Source organism: Ursus americanus, chromosome 17 (genome assembly GCF_024610735.1).
Source record: "Ursus americanus isolate L20-20 chromosome 17, mUrsAme1.1.p, whole genome shotgun sequence".
NCBI lineage: Eukaryota > Metazoa > Chordata > Mammalia > Carnivora > Ursidae > Ursus > Ursus americanus.
The window spans coordinates 21,127,681-21,147,387 of record NC_142143.1 but is presented as its reverse complement, the minus strand read 5'-3'; the positions used below and the strand labels follow the sequence as shown (position 1 = coordinate 21,147,387).

Here is a 19,707-nt window from a genome sequence, read left to right as displayed (position 1 = left end):
TTAGGCTACTATTGACCTGGTGACAAATACATCAGAAGGAAGTTCATCTGCTTTTGGACTGTGATTGATGGTGGGTAACTGAAAACACAAAGCAAAACCACAGATAAAGAGACACTACTGTATGTATGTATATATACACACACATATATATACATACATAAAATACATACACATGAAGAAGATATGGTAGGCTATTTTTATAATTATGGAGTTGGTCAAGGTCAGCCTAAACAAAACACAAAGCCCAAAAGTGTTAAATAAATATATTTTAAAATTTTGGCTTCATAAAGATTAAAACTTCTGCCCCATAAAAAAAGAAATATAAACAAAGTTAAAGGGCAAGCAACAAATTGGAGAAACATTTTTTTGAAATATTTTTCACAAAGTTTGAGACCTAGAATATACAGTGAATTCTCACTTTTGTGGTAGTTTTGTTTTATAAAGTCACCATGAGCACAAATTAGCAAATACTGAATCATCGTTCTTAGGGAAAATACAGGGTTAGGTTCCTACAAGACCCTGGTCACAGCATTTTCATCAACTGATCAATATGAAATTTGTTTTATGTGTATTTTTATTTAAAGGTTATATTATATATATAATATATATATTAACACTGAACTCACAGCCAGCAGCATATAATTCATGCCTGAATGATGCTTATCCAACATATATTTTCTTAGAAGGCATATCACAGCCTTCTTGAGCTCCTAGAAATACTAGACAGAACTTCAGCACTATATTGAGTCATTTCAAACAGTGAAATCCTCAACAAAAGCACAAAATTTTTTATCTAAGTGGCACTAAATAGACTGTGAAAAGGACAACTGTTTATACAGGATAAGAGCTGAAGCAAGAAGGCGGAGTTTCACCTATTCAGCTTCAACTGGAAACATGTGCATCAAGTGACTCAAATTTTTCACTGTTCTCTGCATGTTCATGAATGATCACCATGAGTATTGTCTTGGGGGTTACAAATAAAATTCAGCAAGTGGGCAAATTCACAGGTAAAGAATCCACAAATAACAAGGATTAACTGTATTAAAATACACTTATAAATCAATTCTTTTTAAAAAATGGTAAACAAAATAAGTATGTAATTCACACAAGAAGACTTACAAATGCCCAAAAACATTTGAGGAAAAAATTCCTTCACACTAATGATCAGGGAAATGTGACTTAAAACAATAATGACAAATAATAATTGATGTCCTTAAAAATAATGTTATACAATGACAATCACACAAACGATTCATCCCACAGTGTCTTCTAGCTGTCCCTACCTAATCCTCTCAAAACAGCAATTTAAATTATTAAAGACAACTGAATCAAAAATGCCTAGAAAAGTATAGACTAATATGAAAAATGAATGAATGACTGAGTGAATGGATGGCACCAATGATGTCCATCAATGGACAGATGCAAGCAATTATTTCCAAACTATTCTATGGAAATTCATGGTGACAATGAACTGTCATGACTTTTTACAACTCATAGCATTGATTTTTTTCACAAAATATAAAATATTTATTAGAAAATTAGATTGCTTAGCATAAATAATCCAAACAATGTGTAAGTATATAAAGAGGGAAATTAAAGTCCCCCTGAAATAGTAAGCCTTAGATAGAACTATTAGATATAACTATTATTAACATAGTATTAGCATAGCATACATACTGCCAGACTTTCTTTTTTTAATAATAATTTTTTATTATATATGTTAGTCACCATACAGTACATCCCTAGTTTTTGATGTAAAGTTCCATGATTCATTACTTGCGTATACAGACTTTCTAAGCATAAATAAATATCACATTTATCTTAATGCACTTATTATGAAGTTAGTTTGCACTATACATACAGTTCTTTAACCTGCAAATCCTACCAAAATTGCTAGAGTGTTATTTTCAGAGGCCAAGAACCTAACAGAAAAAGATCAATTTGCATTTGTATAGGAAGGAATTTATATAGAAACTTGCATTTATATTTTAAGATCTTTATAATAATCCTATAAACAGGAAAATAGCCTCCTCATTTTAAAGAATAGGAAGCAGAGGGTAAGTTACTTGTCCATGATTATACCAATAAATAGCAATCAGAATAATCACTTGAACTAAACTTTAAGGTTCATGAAGGCAGACACCATATATAATCCTTATTTTATAATATTCACAGTACCTGGCACAAAATTTAAAACAACATGAGGCATTATGCACATTCATATTGTTTAGTGGTCTATACCCTGCATGTAACTAATGGTCAATAAACATTTGTGAAACAAATGGATGAATGCATAAAAGAATAGAAAAATGTGGAGGGATTCTAAATGAACTGAGATTCCTATCAAGCCATTAATTTTTTTAATCTGTAGAATAAATAATAAATATATTTAGCAGCTCAACCACTCTGGAAACATAATGTAAAATGGCATATCAACTTGGGCAAGTTACTTGATCTCTTGAAACTCAATTTTCTCAAGGTCAAGTGAAAATATTTCATAGAATTGAAGTGAAATTTAAGTGATATAAGGAATATAAAATGTCTATCACCATACCTGGCATGGGCTAGGCACTCAATAAATGCTAGATACTATTGTTAACATTCCTATTATCATCATCATTATAATAGTTTCCTAAAAATATACAAAATGGAGACTTCTCAATGGTAAAGTTTTAGTCCAATTATTTTGAAGGTCATTAAAATGACTACATAAAATCATAAAGACCTAGATCACATGAATGCTGATAGTAAAGCTAAAATACATTTCTCTAGAAATGCCTGCAACTCCTACGTTCTGCCTAGACACAGACAATAGACATCTGTTCCTTGAATGAATATGTAACAGATGAATTGTCTACTGACCAAATTTCCAGTCATCATATTAGTTTCCTTTAGTCACTGTAACAAATAACCACAAACTTAGTAGCTTAAAAAAATATTAATTTATTCTCAGACAGTTATTGAGATCAGAAGTCTGAAAGGAGTTTTGCAGGGGTAAAACCAAGGTGTCAGCAGGACTTGTTACCTCTGGAGGCTCTAGGAGAGAATTCGTTCTCTGCCTTTTTCATTTACAAGATGCCACCTACATTCCTTGGCTCACAGCCTTTTCCACCATCTTTGAAGCTAGCAACGTGACATTTAAATTTTTTTCTCTCTTTCTTCATCATATCATCTTCCTTATTATAAGGACCCTTATGATTACAATGGGTCCACATAGACAATCCAGGATAATCTCCCCATTTTAAGATCCTTAACTTAATCACATCTGCAAAGTCCCTTTTGACATATAAATTAACATATTCACAGTTTAGAACCTGGATATTTATAAAGGGAGGGAGACACTATTTTTTTATTATATTCCATCCTCTGGGACCCAAAAAAATCACATCTATCCACATGAAAAATCCATTCACCCCCATCTCAACATTCTCCCAAGTCACAACCCATTAGGACATCAATTTAAATTTCATCTAAATCCTATCAGCTCAAAAGTCCCAAATCTCATTATCTAAATCAGGTATAGGAGAAATTCTGAGTATGCTCCTTCTTGAGGCAAAATTCCTCTTCATCTGTGAATCTTTGAAACTAGAAAACAAGTTATTTGCTCCCAAAACACAATGATAAGATGGGCATAGAATAACAATTATAGATATACCCATTCAAAGAGGGAGAAATGAAAGGGAAAAAAGGGGGAGTAAACAGTTATAAGTAAGTTAGAAAACCAACCGGGCAAACTTCACTAGGTTTCAAGGACTAGGAATAATCCTTTGTAGGATTATTCTCAGAGATTATTCTCAGATTATTCTCAGAATCCTTCTCAGCTCCATCCTCAGCCCTGTCCTCTGAGTCTTACTTTCTATTTAATAAAAGTTAACATATATTTGCAACTGTGTAGTTTTATTAAGTCTGTTTCTTGCCTGTAAGAATACATTCCTCTTCAAATCCAACAACCTTCTTTTATTTTATCTTCTCTTTGTGCCTTTCAGTCCTAACTGGCAGTGTCCCTGCTAATAAACCATTCTCACAGACCTTGTGGGTATCTTACATATGTCACAGGGATTCATTCCATTAAATAAAAGCCCCCTCCACAGATCTTTCCTGGATAATCCCAGCTCTGGATTGTGCTGAGAACGCTGAAGAGATCTATGAGATACACACCTAGTCTCTTCAAAGAGCCCTGTGTGTGATGGAATACTCTTGTTTTTTGATCCCATGGGCACTAGAAAAGTTACCCAGTCACACTTTTGGCTTTCTCCCCAGGACACACTTTCTTGAGAGTGAATCCACAAATTTTAGCCTCTTTTTCAATCTGGACAGGCTGAGAACGTCTCAAATCATCACATCCTGGATTCTTTTTGCTTAAAAGTTAGATTTTCCAGCTTTGTTTTATTGTTGACCTTTAATTTTATACCATTGTGGTTAGAAAACATGCTTGGTATGATTTCAGTCTTTTTAAATTTGTAATATTTGTTATGTCTTTTTTAATGTGATTTAACCAGGGGATTCTTCTGTGTATACTTGAAGAAAATGTGTATTCTATTTTTCTTGGATGGACTATTTTATATGTGTCTTTTAGAATCATATATTCTGAAGTATGCCTCAAGTAAAGAATGATCTTGTTGAAAAAAAATGTGATTCATTCAATTTATATTTTTTGCTATAGGTAGCAAGAAGAAACCAGGCTGCACATTCAACACTGTGCTTGGAAATCTCCTCAGCTAAATACCCAGATTTATCACTTACTACTTTGCCTTCCATGTAATACAATTCTGCTAGGCTTCCTGCTATTGTATAACACCTCCTTTCTTCCAGTTTTCAATAACATATTCCTCATTTACTTCTCAGTCTTTATCAGAAGCACCTTCAACAATATTCATATGTCTACCAACATTCTATCTACGATGATTTGGGTATTTTCTAAGATGATATGGGTTTTCTCTACTATTCTCCTCACTTTTTTTTCTGAACCCTTACCAGTAGTGCCTTTAAGATCCATCCTTCTACAAACACTGTGACAATTTTTTAAAACAATAGAGGTATTTTTCTACAGTATCACCTTCTGAGCCTTCACTGAGAGAATCTTTAGTATTCATACTTCTATTCAAGGCAATATAGACTTTTCCTTTTATACTACTCAAAACTCTTCTAGCCTCCAGCCACTGTCCAATTCCAAACACTTCCATATTTTTAAGTATTTGTTATAGCAGCACCCCACTTCCAGGTATCAAAATCTGCATTAGTTTCCCAGGACTGCCATAACAAATTACCACACACCTAGTAGCTTAAAGCAACACTAACTTACTCTTTCACAGTTCTGGATGTCAAAGGCCCAACACGATCCTCACTGGGCTAAAATCAAGATGTTGGCAGAGCTGGTTCTTTCTGGAGGCTCTAGGGGAGAATCCACTTCCTGCTTTTTGACCACCTGCATTCATTGGTTTGTGGTCGTTATCGTTTCAACCTCAGCTTCCATCATCACTTACCCCTCTGACTCTGACCATTTTGCATTTATTTTACAAAGACCATTGTGACTACACTGGACCTACTTGGCTAATACAGGATATCTCCCCATCTCAAGATCCTTAATTTAACCACACCTGCAAAGTCTCTTTATCATGTAATGTCATGGAGTCAACTTGTAAAAATCAAGATATAGACATCTTTTGGGGGAACTAATCTTCCTACCACAGCCATGTTCATTATTAACTAAATTGTCTAAAATGTTTAACCCATATTTTCAATTACATTGTTTTAAGCACTCCCCTCATTCACAGCCCAAATTACTAACATTTTGAATATTGGTTCTTCTAAAAGTTTCAACAAGAAGTTCAGCAACAGAATAAGACTATATACTGAATCACACAATTCCCAGAGCTGTTGAGATCTGAATAATTCCTTGACTCATTATTATTGTTTGGAGTATTTCCAGAGTACATAATAGTTTCATTACAGAGAGAAAAAGTTAAATCTCTATCATAAAAATTATAACTATTCTGAAGCTGAAAGATATCTAATGAGTCATCTCAATTTCAAGGATGAGAAAAATAAGACCCAGGGAAGTTAAATGATTTACTTGATGACACAACTCTAATGTAGAGGTCAGGGAGCATAAATTTATTTTAATAATATCTAATGCCTAACTATGGAAATCTGTTCTAAGAGCAAGCATACAGAAAGCCACTGCATTCTCATAAAAAGAATTCCTCAATCTCAGGTTCAGGTAGATTTTTGTTTAGCTAGTTGAACTTCTTAAGTTTTGAGGCAAATATTAATATGGTAGTTTTCAAAATGGCTAAGGGAGTTTAAAACAAACTATACCAGATTAATGAAAATAGAGACATATTTTCCAGATGATGATTATCAGGCCAATAATAGGAGTTGTTGGTCTAATGTTGTTGGTCTAATGAATGGTCTGAAAAATTTTCTGAAAGTCCATAGACCCTACAAGTATTGCAGTGTCTGATTTCCCTGGAGATAAGGCAATTATCTCATGCTCTAATGGAACACTAAGATAAATATTTTGTAATATATGTGCATGGTATAAAAGTGCTTTTAAGAAAACAGGTGTATTTCCACTTTATTTTTTTAAAGCACCTAAATTAAATTATTGTGTCCAATGCTACTTATTCTTTTCAAAATACACCAAAACCACTGAGATACTTTTAAAATCTTAGATTGATACTAAATGTGTATTAGGCTTATTGTTTTTTCTAATTATAAGATAAGTAATAAGGACATAAAGTAAAAATTAAGATATAAGGACTTTAAACAGGCCAGTAAAAATTGCTATTGGTGTGTTAAGAGGCTTCTTAATAAACAAAGGAAAAATACTCATATTATCAGAAATAACCAGATATTTCAAAATGAAGGGAAGAATAATGTTTGTTTTGACCTACAGAACAAACTAAAGACTCGAAAACTATGGTTTTACATATGTGTGTGTATGTGTGTGTTACGTATACCATTATACCAATAAGGATATCTTAATCTTATTGCATTGATAACATTTATAATAGTTGGTAAAATTTCTCGGACTTTATATATATATATATATACACATACACACACACAATATGGTAGTGGTAAGAATAGAACATAAATGTAATGTTTAAGCTTCTTTTCACTACATAGCATACAGATATCTCGGAAAAAGCTTAAAATCTCAACAGCAATGTGAGGATGTATCAAAACATAAAATGTATCAAGGCTGTAAAAATAGACATTGCTAATAAAAATAGTTTTATTTTTCCCACTAATAGAAATTATCCTAATAAAAATAGAAAGTATAAGGAAAATAAAATTTACACTGTCCCGAGATAAGCATTTTAAACATTTCACTGAACATACTTTCATACACAAACACACACACAGATGATCTTACATAAATTGGACCACACATATAACACTCATTTGAAATTTTTTTGCTTTGCTCTTTATCTTTAAGAAAAAAAAATCAGGAATATCTTTTCATGTCAAATAGGGAACCGCATAATGATTTTTATGACTACCGAGTATTGTATCATAGAATGTTCCATAATTTATTTAACCAAACCCCGATTATAAGATATTAATCTTGTTATTATCATTTTTTGCTACAATAAACCTTGATAAACACACTGTACTACTAACCTATTTACCAACTTGTCCACTTCTTTGTTCAAGGTAAATTGTCTATAATTACTTCTAATTAGCTACAACTAAAATACTGGATAAGAGAGTGTATATTTTAAACTCATACCTAATAGAAATTTTGCCTAAGCCTTTTTGAAAGCAATTTGCCAATATGTATTAAGATCCTTCGATGGGTCCCTGGGACAGGGGGTTGTGCTGAGCTGTGGCAGGCAGGGTGGCGTAGTAAGGATGGGTGGGGTAGGTGGAGAGGACAGTGTCCCTGCTCTGAGGGAGGGGCTGTTGGGCAACAGAGACAAAGGGATGTGTGGTTGGCACAGGTCACAATGGGCAGGAGAGGATAAAAGGGGTCCTGTGGGGTAGTTTAAGCCTAGGTGGAGGCTTCGGTTTGGGAGGAGAGGAGCAGTACAAATACAATTGGCAGTGAGGTTGTAGAATCCAAAAGAGCAGAGGCTATTGTGAACCAATGTGTCAGGCTCAAGAGGAGGCCCCTCCCTACTGCAAGTGAACACCAACATCTACATGCCTCAACATCTGTACACTCTGACATCTATTGGGACCCCAACATCTGTGCACCTCAACATCTGCGCACAGTGACATCTACTGAGGCCCGGATCTCTCGCTCCTCCACATCTGCATACCATAACATCTACTGGGGCCCGACCTCTATGAGCCTCCACGTCTGTGCACTCTGACATCTACTGGGGCCCCAGCATTGGTCCACCTTGACATCTAGTGGGGCCCTGACCTCTGCTCCTCAACATTTGCACATGGTAATATCTACTGGGGCCCCAATTTCTGCACTCAACATCTGAGCACCCCGTCATCTTCTGGGTCTCCAACACTATGCACCCCAATATCTCCATGCTCTAGGCAGAGCACAGTCTGGGGCAGGTGCAATTGTCTCTAGCACTGAGCAATTGGTAATCAGTACCCCCACCCTGTTCTCAATTGCTCAGAGACAAGCCTGCAAAGACCACTGCTAACCCACCTGCTAGAGAAACCAGGGAAATAGGACGCCCTGCAAAGTGTGGTAAAGTGTGGAAGACCCCTAGGAGTCCTTGATAAAAGATAGCCATGAACAACCAATCTAAGTTACCACATTACACAGCCCAAAGCAGCCCTGCAATGGGTATGTTTAATACTTCCATGGGAAAACTGCAGCAACAACTGTACAAGGGGGAGTATACTATATTCAAGTATGCCCCAATGTTTGAGAGTGACTTTATACAGGTCAGCAAAAAAGGAGAAGTGATTGACGTGCACAACCGTGCCCGAATGGTGACTGTGGGCATTGTTCGCACTAGCCCCCACCTCACACTACCTGATGTCATGCTGCTGGCCCGACCAGCTGCTATCTGTGATGACTATAACAGATATGGCCCTGCCACCCAGGAAAAAGTTTACAAGCCTACACAGATCTTAGAGCTAACCAGACTGTTTCCCTTGAAGTTTGTAACAATATCTATCCATAATGGTAAAAAACAACAGCTCTGCCTGAAGCTTGCCACTGGCCGATCTTTTTACCTTCAGTTGTGTCCCCCTTCTAATACAAAAGATCTTTTTGTTTATTGGGAAAACCTTATTTACATTCTGAGACCACCAGTTGAGGCTTACAGAGGTTCCCAGGCCATCCCAGTTGGAGACACACTGGACATAACTGGATTTGAAGAGGAGGACAAGAGCCCAGGGGTAAGTCTTTACAGACGGGGTCACGTGCTGTGGGAGAACAGCTAAAAGTCCTGCAGAGCCTTTGGTACTGAGACTCACCAAGAAAATTCATTACATTTGGATGGGTTCAGGGCCAAAAAGCCTTTATTTGGAGGCCATGTCACATTGGGGAAGTTCTGGGTGCTCCAAAGTGTTCCCCAATGCTGTATTTCAGAGCTTCCTTAGCTGTCAGCAGTTCTTAATTTCATGTCCAATACTGTATTGCCAATGTGTGGCATCCCGACCATATCCTCGCCCCCATGTCTCCCCATGATCGCCATGTACTGATTTTGTATACATCGTTGGCAGAGGGATGTGCTTGTGAGCATTGTTAGTAGCTATCAGAATATCAAAGTGCATGTCTCTTAGCCAGCAGAAATACTAACACAAGTGTATTAAAAAAGGCATATGAGGATATTTGCTGGTGAATTATAATAATGTTCTTGCTGGCACTGGAACTGTCCAAGCAAAACTGGAATGATCATGTGGTCATTGTGGAGATGATACTAAAGAGGAGGATTCCTGCAACAAATGGGAGATTGGACTTGAGACATATAATTATAAGCTCTTATTGTTTAGCTATAGGATTAAAAGGTCTCACTTTCTTTATTTCACTTTTTTTGTCTCTCCCATAGGCAAACGTCCTTCATTTCTATGGAAGGAATCAAGATCAAGTTGACATCAGGAGTCTTCACATGAACCCTGAATTGTTTGGGGCCACCCCTTACGGTTACGCTGGGGAGGAATGAATTCATCGTGCCTCCCACACATACTGCATTCAAGAGTTCACACACTTCTGCAGCCACAAAGCCTACAGTATCAGATAAAAGGGTAGGGATGGTGACAGGAGCAGCCGTCACAGATCCAGGAAGAAGCACAGCTAGAATGGCCATAGTGGGAGCATTCGACATGTCTTATTATTGTTGTTAGCCAGGGCTGTAAGCCCTTCTTCTACTCAGAGGTTACTTCCAACATCGCAGTAGAAGCTACTCGCCTCTTCCCAGAGGGCAACATAAATATGGTGATTCCAAGGGCAGAAACTACTGCCAAGCCCATTGCAAAAACAGCTAACAGCTCAGGCATCTTCACAGAGTGAAGGCTACATGAGTGAACAGGATGGAAGCCAGAGGTCTCCACCCAGCAGGACTGACTCTTCAGGAAAGAGTTTCAAAGCCCTGTATTGCACCGAGGTGGACACCTCATATAAAACTGTGGAGGAAAGCAATATCATCCATCCTAATACAATTCAACTCAAATTCTCTGCTGTAATAACATACGCTCTATTAACAGGGAAGGGTAGCAATAAAAACAAATGGCTATTTCTGATCAGGCTCTAACCTATCTTTAACTTTCCCTTAACTTGATATTTGTGATTAAATGCACAGATGACAGAATAAAATGCTAAAGATTATTCTCAAAGACCCTCATCCATTTTTCATCTACATGTATTAACCAACAAAAATTATAAAATCCCCAAATACATAACCAAAGACAGAAGCAAATAGTAGTGATTATTACAAAAATATTATTGTCAGGAGTGTTGAAAAACTAATTTTACTTTCTAGAATGGGTTTCATTTCCCCAGTCTCTTTATTCTTGTTTTTTGCCCAACTTAAATATTACTTAACTGCTTTGAAATTATATTAAAGTACCCAACATATTCTATAAATCTTAATTTTAATTCCCTGAATTTGTTTAAATTCTAAATTTCTTTGTGAAAATTTAGAATTCTAAATAATGTCTCATCACAATGGAAGGATAAAATGCCATATTAAAACTAGAAAAACAGAATAATTAGCTAAACTTGAATATAGGATCATTTCAAAATCTAGACAAAAACTAGAGATTAGATAATCTTAGAAGTGTAAGATCTACAGGATCAGCCAGCATTCTAATTTAGCAAGTAAAAAATCTTTTTAAGACTCTAAAAGTAATACATTACATAGTTTTAATTAAGTCTGTATTTCACATAGTTTTAATTAAGTCTGTATTTCCATAATCCTCATGTTTCTGAAGCTTAGCACTATGCTTTGAATATAGAGGATCTTTGATACATGTGTGCTAGATCCAATTAAATTAAGGGTTATAAATGTGAAATAAATATATTTTATTTGAATCCAACAAATCTGAGTATATGAAAATTTGCAAGCACTATACTAATTCCACTGATCCCGAAGGTTCCAATACCAAACTGTAAGGTAGTGGTTTTAAGTCCATGAGACCTTATATGCACAGTGGTTGGCTTAATGATTTTTATTTCAGGTCTAAAAAAACAACTTCAAAATAAAATCCTGTTATTCATGAAATTTTAAGAAACTTTTTATTTTGAAGCTGGCCCATAAAATCCTGAGTTCAAAGTTATTGCAAGTTGTAGGACAAATTTACATTTGATATGATGTCTCCAATGTCACAACAAATGTATTAAATTTTATTGTAGATAGACACATGTATGTTAAAGGAGAGTCCATCAGCAAACTGAGAACACTAGTAGAAGTCCAGATGAGAATATTACTAAAGAATTCTACTCTTCATTCATTACATTAAATAGAGTAAAAAAAGAAAGAAAGAAAGAAAGAAAAAGAAAGAAAGAAAGAAAGAAAGAAAGAAAGAAAGAAAGAAAGAAAGAATAGCACATCTCAAGTAAATTTATAGATATAATGCAGTCACAATTAAAATACCAATAAGGATACTTTTATAAAATATAAAATTTTAAGAGCAGGCAATCATGTCAGCTAATTAATACAATCATAATTTCTCCTGCATTTTATGTAAAAATATCAAAACTGAGTCATGTGGTTTTAAAAATAGGACAACAGAAATAAGAGATTTCAGAAGAAAATCCAAGCCAAACAGGATGCAATATAATGAAAGAAATGGGAATTTTCTCTAGATGAAGTGAATTAAACAAACAAACAAAGAAGACGAAGAAGTTTAAATAATTTGATAGTTTAAAAAACTACATAAAATACACTCATATATACAAATTAAGGGGGGGAAAGCTGCAGACTGGGAAACATTTGGTGGTAAATGTAACTACTAAAATATTATTATTCACAAATCTTCACAGGAAAATGGCCAAAGAAAAATATCTAGTATCAAAAAATTGTAAACCAAGCCTACTACCAAGCCTAATAAAATGAAAAAAAATAAGTGTTTAAGAAGGTGGTAGAGAAGCAAATTATAGTCATATATTATTGATGGCTCAGAGCCCTAATACTTTATCTTATGAAACAAACTAAATAGATAAATGCAAACAGTAAACTGTTAAGCAGATGAGGTTAGATTAATAAAATAAAATAAAATAAAAATAAAATAAAACAAAATAAAATAAAATCTATGTTTCTTTCATTCCTTTCTATTTCCTTACAGATATGAGGTAAAACTCTTTAAGTGTGGAAATGAAACTGCCAAACATATACATTTGTTCATTGTTCTGCTCAACTACTACTTACTACTGACAATATACTAGGAACTATGTTGGCCTTAGAAATAGATGTAATACAATATATAGTCTCCACCTTTATGGAACTCATGGTCCAGTATATATTGATAACAATTCTGTAATGATTAGTATAGTGTCTTCAAGTCCTAAAAATAGTTCATGTTAAGGTGAAGAGATTTTTTTAAGTACCATATGCTGATTTGATTTTCTCTACAATAAATTAATATTGGAATTTGAGTGGCTATGATCAACTTGTGACATAAGACATGAAAAATGTGATATTTTTCTTAGACATAATTGCTTCATACTTGAGGCAAAACAGAAAATAATATTTTTGAGATGTAACACTATTCCGGACAATTACTGCAAATTATTTTCTGTCCAGGCCTGCTTTTCCACACATGCACTAAATAGTTATATATACATACCTTTGCCATTACAGTGTTTTTTTGTATTAAGTATTTTTTCGTATTTTCATTGTGGCTTCAAATTTCCTAGCTCTGGGTAATTCTACTTATTTCTGAAACTCCTCCATAAGCTTATGGTCCAAAAAACACAACAGTAATTTGAAGGTAATACAAAAGAATAAAATTGACTTAAATAGTGAAATAGTTTCAAAATCGTAGTCAAATATTTTAGAGTTCTGGTCTCATTTTTGGATTGTCCTACATAATTTTCAATGGTGAATATTATTCTACAATGTTCCATCGTGCTAAAAAATAAAAATATCAGTGACAATGCTTTTGAAGAGCACTAATATGTTTCCTCGTAAATCATTTTCTGTTATTTTAATATAAATTGTAATTTAATTTGAAAAAGCATTCTTTAAATGAACTATTTCTAGATCATAAATATTAAAAATCTCAAAAACAACTCAATTTTTCAGGAACTAGCATCATGATCAAAATAAAACAACCACATAAAAGGATATAAAGTATGTGTTTGCTTATGCACATATGTACAGCAAGTTAAACGTTTTACTGACCTTTAACTGAAGAAAAATTACAAAATGAATAAGATATTAATTGGATTTTCAGGAAGAGAGAAAAAAAGATTTCCTTAAAAACAAAGGCAAATAATTTTATGTTTTATATCTTAAGAAAAGTAAACTGTTACCTGTGCAAGAATGGGGAAGCCAAGGTTCCTACATCCATTACAAGGAGTTAATGCTTCCCAGAGTCCTGAGGGCCCACAAGTGTTTTCATCATCATCTTCTTCTTCCACTTCTCCTGGTGACAAATTTATTGTAGATGAAGTTCTCTGAAATTAAATTTATATTATACCAATATATTATATCAATGTTATTTAGATATCTTAACATCAATTAAATGACATTATTTTCTTGTAGTGTATGTTAGCAAGCAAAATCAGCTTAATATTCACCATAGTTATGTGGCTGTGCCATGGCACTAAGACAGAAAACATGTATAATTCAATTTAAGTTGAATATTTAAAAAAATTGAAAGTGAAAAAACTGGGTGAGAAAGACTATTAGGATACAAAGTTCACAATGAAAAATAGACATGAAAATGACCCAACAAAATATCTCAGTAGCAACAAATTAGAAAAATCTTATCATTTCTAAATGCAATCAGAGGAATAGCAGGAAAATACTTTATTAAAATAGGAATTGCCAAAAAGCATATTTTTTCACGATGTCTCCTTTTCAAAAAAATGAACTTCATAAAATTTTATATTATATGTGTAATGGGGGTAATACTTTTAAAATTAACAATGGGACTTCCATGTTTAACCTGCATATTTACTTTTGTTACTTGCCAAATCCCATTAAAATGACAACGGATTTGTTAAAATGGTCTAACGTGCATAAGGACAAGGACAACGGGAGAGAGATTAGCAGATGAGCAATAACAAGAAAATTTTAAGATAATGATAAACAAATGGATAAACAGATTAGCAGGTGAGTAAGAACAAGAAAATTTTAAGATAATGATAAACAAATGGGTAGATATTACCTGATCTAGCAAACTTGAGAAAACTGAAAACAAAATGTCTGCAAGGGGGAAAAATAAGCAGCATGTCTGTTCATGACTCAGCACCATCAAAACGGCTTATGAATCATGAAGATGTAGGTGCAGGTGGGGCTGCAACAGGATAGAAACTCTACATTTGGAAGAGTTAGACCCTTAGACCAATGTTCTCAACTGGCCAAGAAACTAAACATTCACCACTGACAAAAAATGGGAGGTTTATTTTCTGGTGGGATTGAAACAAAAGGATTATGAATTCAAACAATCCATGCACAATGAACAGAGGGGTGTCTCTGTAAAAGCAAAGAAATTAATTGAATATCTGGTAGTTGTAGATTCCCAACCCACCCCAGTGCCTGTCCACATTCACCCTACAGAACATGGCAACTAGGTTTATATCCCCCAGGTAAGAGATGAGGATATATTCCCCTCTGCAGAAATTGACCTTCCAAGAAAGAAGATCTGTAAGTACCTAGTAAAATGATGGGGGTCTATGCCTTAACTCTTACTGTGAAGCCCACTTCTCATAAAATCTCCACTCAGATAAACAGTTTTAGGTAAATATGAACAAGAATCCAAGCATCATCACACATTTGAAGGAAGTTTTTAACAGAGACCAAAATAAATATACAGAAAAAAGTTATAAATGGTATCCACAAAGACATAGAAGATACTTGCATCCGTGAAAGAAGAACAGAATACTATAAGACAAATAAACACCTAAAACCCAATAGAAGGTGGAAAATAAGTCTGAGGAAATTTCCCAGAAGACAGAACAAAAGATGAGGAGAAATTAAAAGTTAAGAAATTGGGGATCAAATTAAGAGGTCCATGTAGAGAAAGGAGGAAATCATCAAAGAAACAACGCAAGGAATTTTGCCAAAACTGATGAAAATTCCATATTCAAAGTGCCTGATGAATGCTCAGCAAACTGATTTTTGTTTTGTTTTGTTTTGTTTTGAAAAAAGGTGGAAGTCTTCAGAATGTAGTGTTGGATACACACTGATAGATCATTATTATTGAAGTTAGTAAAAATACTCTATATATTAAATTGTAAATGGTACCCACTTGACCCCCCCGCAAAAGTTGTGACTTTAAAATATAAGACTTCAGGGCGCCTGGGTGGCTCAGTTGGTTAAGCATTCATCTCTCAATTTCAGCTCAGGTCATGATCTCAAGGTCACGGGATTGAACCCTACGTCTTGTTCCTTGCTCATTGACGAGTCTGCTGAAGATTCTCTCTCTCCCTCTCCTCCTGCTCCTCCCCTTTCCCCATGCTCGTGCTCTCTCTCTCTCTCTGAAATAAACAAATCTTAAAAAAATAAAATATGAGATATTGTTTTTCTATATTCACATCTTAAATTTCCCTTCACCAATTTTCAATAACTGAAAAGTCATAAACTTAAAAAGCCTCATAAGCAGTTACAGCCTGTAAGATACAATAATAATAATAGTTATAATCTATTGAGCATTTACTATGTGACACTGTAGTGTCATAGGATTCTTATTCATTATTTTAATTCACACAAACTAAGGCACAGAGGGGTCAAGTAAAATCAAGGTCATAGAGCTGGTGGCAGAAAAAGGGTTCCAATCCGGACTGCCTGACTCTAGAGCTGACCCCCTTGACCACTCACTATGTTACATGGCTTCTCATTCAACACAGTATCCTGTAAAAGGTAATTATATTGAATAACCGAGCTGACGTAATTGCAGTTTAAATAAAAAAGGTGTATTTGTGAATATATTTCTGCTACATGATGACACTCCTGAAAGCAATTTGCTACCTGTGACAACTAAAATTTCTGTAATTTTGTACATAGCCGCCCATTCTTTCATAAAAACACATTTCTCAAATCAGTAATAAAAGATGATTATCACAGGGATTTTTCATCCTACAGACATCCTGGTGAGAAAATCTTGGGGCATCTAAAGCGTTAATCTAGCAGAACATCTATGTGTATGATCAACGCTGTCTACAAAATAGAATAACCAAGTAGGCATCCCCTTCACCAACTCATGATCAGTTGTTGGTTTGACCATCAGTGTCGACATGGCATGGCACCATAAATCATTACGTTCTTCCTAAGAATTATCAACATTTTACAGATTAATCAGTTCTTTTGTATTTATGTTAAGGGTTCTATAAGTATTTGATCCAATCTTACAAGGAACTTCCTCTATCTCTTTCTTCTCTCTAGAGAAGAATCCCGTTTATGTCTCTTCTCTGCTCATAAATCTCATAAATTATTTGCCATTGCACAGTAAATAATATCCAAATTCCTCAAGGTTCTAAGGTCAAACTATTTTCAACACTTTTACTTCCTATACTGTACTTATCCAGACTATAACCAAGTGAATTGTTTACCCTTCCCTAATCATCCTCAATGCATTTATTCATGCCTTGCATCTAACTTCTCCATGAAGCATATTATACTGGTTAAGAGTTTAGGCTCTAAAATTAGTTCTGAATTTTCAGCTTGCCCACTTATTAGCCTTCTTATTACAGTGATTTTCGTCAGATAGGACCATTGTCAGCCTCACTTGCCTTATCTACTCAATGGGAAATAATACAGTAGAACCTCCCTCAGAATTTTTTTCCTGATAATTAAATAAGGTAACAAATATAAAGTGCCTGACACAATAAGGTTTCAATACATACTAACTGCCATTTTAGCTATTATTCTCTTATGATCCCATTGATTCCTCAAAATACATTCAGATTTCACTTCTTTCCAGATTTCCCACAAACAGAAATGATATGGCTCTTCTAAATGGCTATAGCTCTTTGTGTGAGTTTTTGTATTATGATACTTCACATATACCTTGAGATGATAGATGGCACAGAGGCAAAGAGAAGTAGCTGTGAGGTCAAATAGATATGTATTTAAATCCCATCTCTGCCATTTCCAAGCTGTGTTACTCTGAGAAAATCCCATAATTTTATTAATCCTAGTTTCCTTATTTGAAAAGTAGCTAAAATAATAATTCCCATTTTATAGGGCTATATGAGGACATTAATTGCATGACAGTGACTGGCACATAAAAAATAATGAATATATACTGCTATTTTCATTATTATCTTTATCCTAAAAGAGTTGTATACGTGCGCGCACACTCACACACACACACACACACAACACAGCTTATTTATTCTAGTCAATTGTAAGTTATTTGAAAGCAAACATTGCCTTATTCACATTTGTATCTCTTACAATGTGTATGCATAATAGAATTTAACAATTATTTATTGAATGAATTATCAATAAATTTCAAACTGTCATTTTCATTTAACTACCTAGAAAATTTTACTAATATTAAGAGGTATATATAAGTGCATCACAAATCTCATTATAGCTATTTTAGTATAACAAAATTTATCAGTGGTTTAGTACTGCCCCCTAAAGACAGTATATAAATCAGCTGCGTAAAACAATAATTTTCCACTTGCTGCTTTACAATTTAAAATGCCTGGGAAAGATTTTTATCAAACTAAATATAATCTTCAATTATTTATAAAAAGAAAGCCACATGAAAGCACTTAAACTTGGAGTTTGCTTTATTCCAAATGCCTTTGAAACTTTTTATTGGAGACCCAACTGTGTTCCTAAAGTTCCAGAAATTCTTCCATAGAATATAGACCTAAATTGTCATGGTATGAGCCTACTATCTTTCTTGGTTAATACATAGTAATTATGTGGATGAAAGATTGGACCAGTCCTACATTGTCATAAATACCATGGCGACACAAATCTGAGTTCAAGGAAAAATACTTCTAAAATAATTACATCAGTCTAACAGTAAAGAAATGTGATTTCCTTGAGAGGGGAGATTATACACACACACACACACACACACACACACACATATACACACATACATACATATATATAGCCTCACGTTTTTTATCACTGAATAAACATGATAATGTCATAAATATTTGTAACGGTGATTTATAGTTTAAAAATGACTAAAATTTTTGTATTTAGCTGGAAGATCTATGAAGTATATCATCTGTGTGGCCTGAAGGGAGGTATTTTTAACCTTTAAACCAAAATTAGTTGTGTTTCATCTTGACAAATACTGTCTCAGTAGTCTTTTTTAAACTGGTGTGTGTCTTTCTCCTTTTGAGTGTTCCCCAGTAAGCAAAAAAAAAAAAAAAAAAAAGAGCATTGTGCTAATTCATTTTTAAATAATTCATTTTTAGAATTACAGGCTGGAAATGTGTGTCCAGTTTTTAAAGCAGTTTAGACAGTGTTTTCCAGGGAACGACAAGTCTGACCATTTACAAATTAATTTTCTTTTTTTTTTTTTTTAAGATTTTATTTATTTATTTGACGGACAGAGAGATAGCCAGAGAGAGAGGGAACACAAGCAGGGGGAGTGGGAGAGGAAGAAGCAGGCTCCCAGCGGAGGAGCCCGATGCGGGGCTTGATCCCAGGACCCCGGGATCATGCCTTGAGCCAAAGGCAGACGCTTAACGACTGAGCCACCCAGGCGCCCCTACAAATTAATTTTCTTGAACAGGATTATGGTTTTAAAATTTCAGTTCTAAGTCATATTTTTGGTATGCAGCATGCCAGAAAGAATCTACCTGTTCTGGGGTAGAGAAAAAAAAAAAAGTCCATCTTACTATCCGAGTGCAGAACAAGTTATCACTGAGAAAGCCTTTTTGGTTTCATTTTAAAGTTAAACACAACTGCTTTTGAGCATCTGTTAGTTCTTTGATTTCTGAAGTCAGAATGCAAGCACAGTGCATTCTGAAGGGTTTGCAAACCCAATGGCTCACTCCCAAACCCCTGGGTATTCATTCTCATTCTGGAAGTGAGAATATATAGTAGAAACTGGTGTGTCCCTCAGTGCCAGTAGGGGACGGCGAGGAGCTCGTCCAGTCCCACTCTGAGCACCAGGACGTTCTTGGCCAGAGGCAATCAT

At 34.6% G+C, this 19,707-nt stretch overlaps 2 protein-coding genes across 2 annotated transcripts in view; one reads left to right on the top strand and one right to left on the bottom strand.

Annotated features, from left to right (window-relative positions):
* LOC148108643 (ankyrin repeat and sterile alpha motif domain-containing protein 1B-like) overlaps window positions 1-19,707 on the bottom strand; it is a 317,341-nt gene extending 297,634 nt beyond the window's left edge. The window contains exons 1-2 of the mRNA XM_087869100.1: window positions 19,570-19,707; window positions 13,898-14,041 (exon numbers count right to left, since the gene is read on the bottom strand). Coding sequence (XP_087725226.1) covers window positions 13,898-14,041; window positions 19,570-19,707 — 282 coding nt within the window. The remainder of the gene's footprint in view (window positions 1-13,897; window positions 14,042-19,569) is intronic.
* Window positions 8,707-10,166, top strand: GARIN6 (golgi associated RAB2 interactor family member 6). Its single transcript, XM_045779490.2, is given in 2 exon segments — window positions 8,707-9,321; window positions 9,975-10,166. Coding segments are annotated over 2 exon segments (807 nt in total).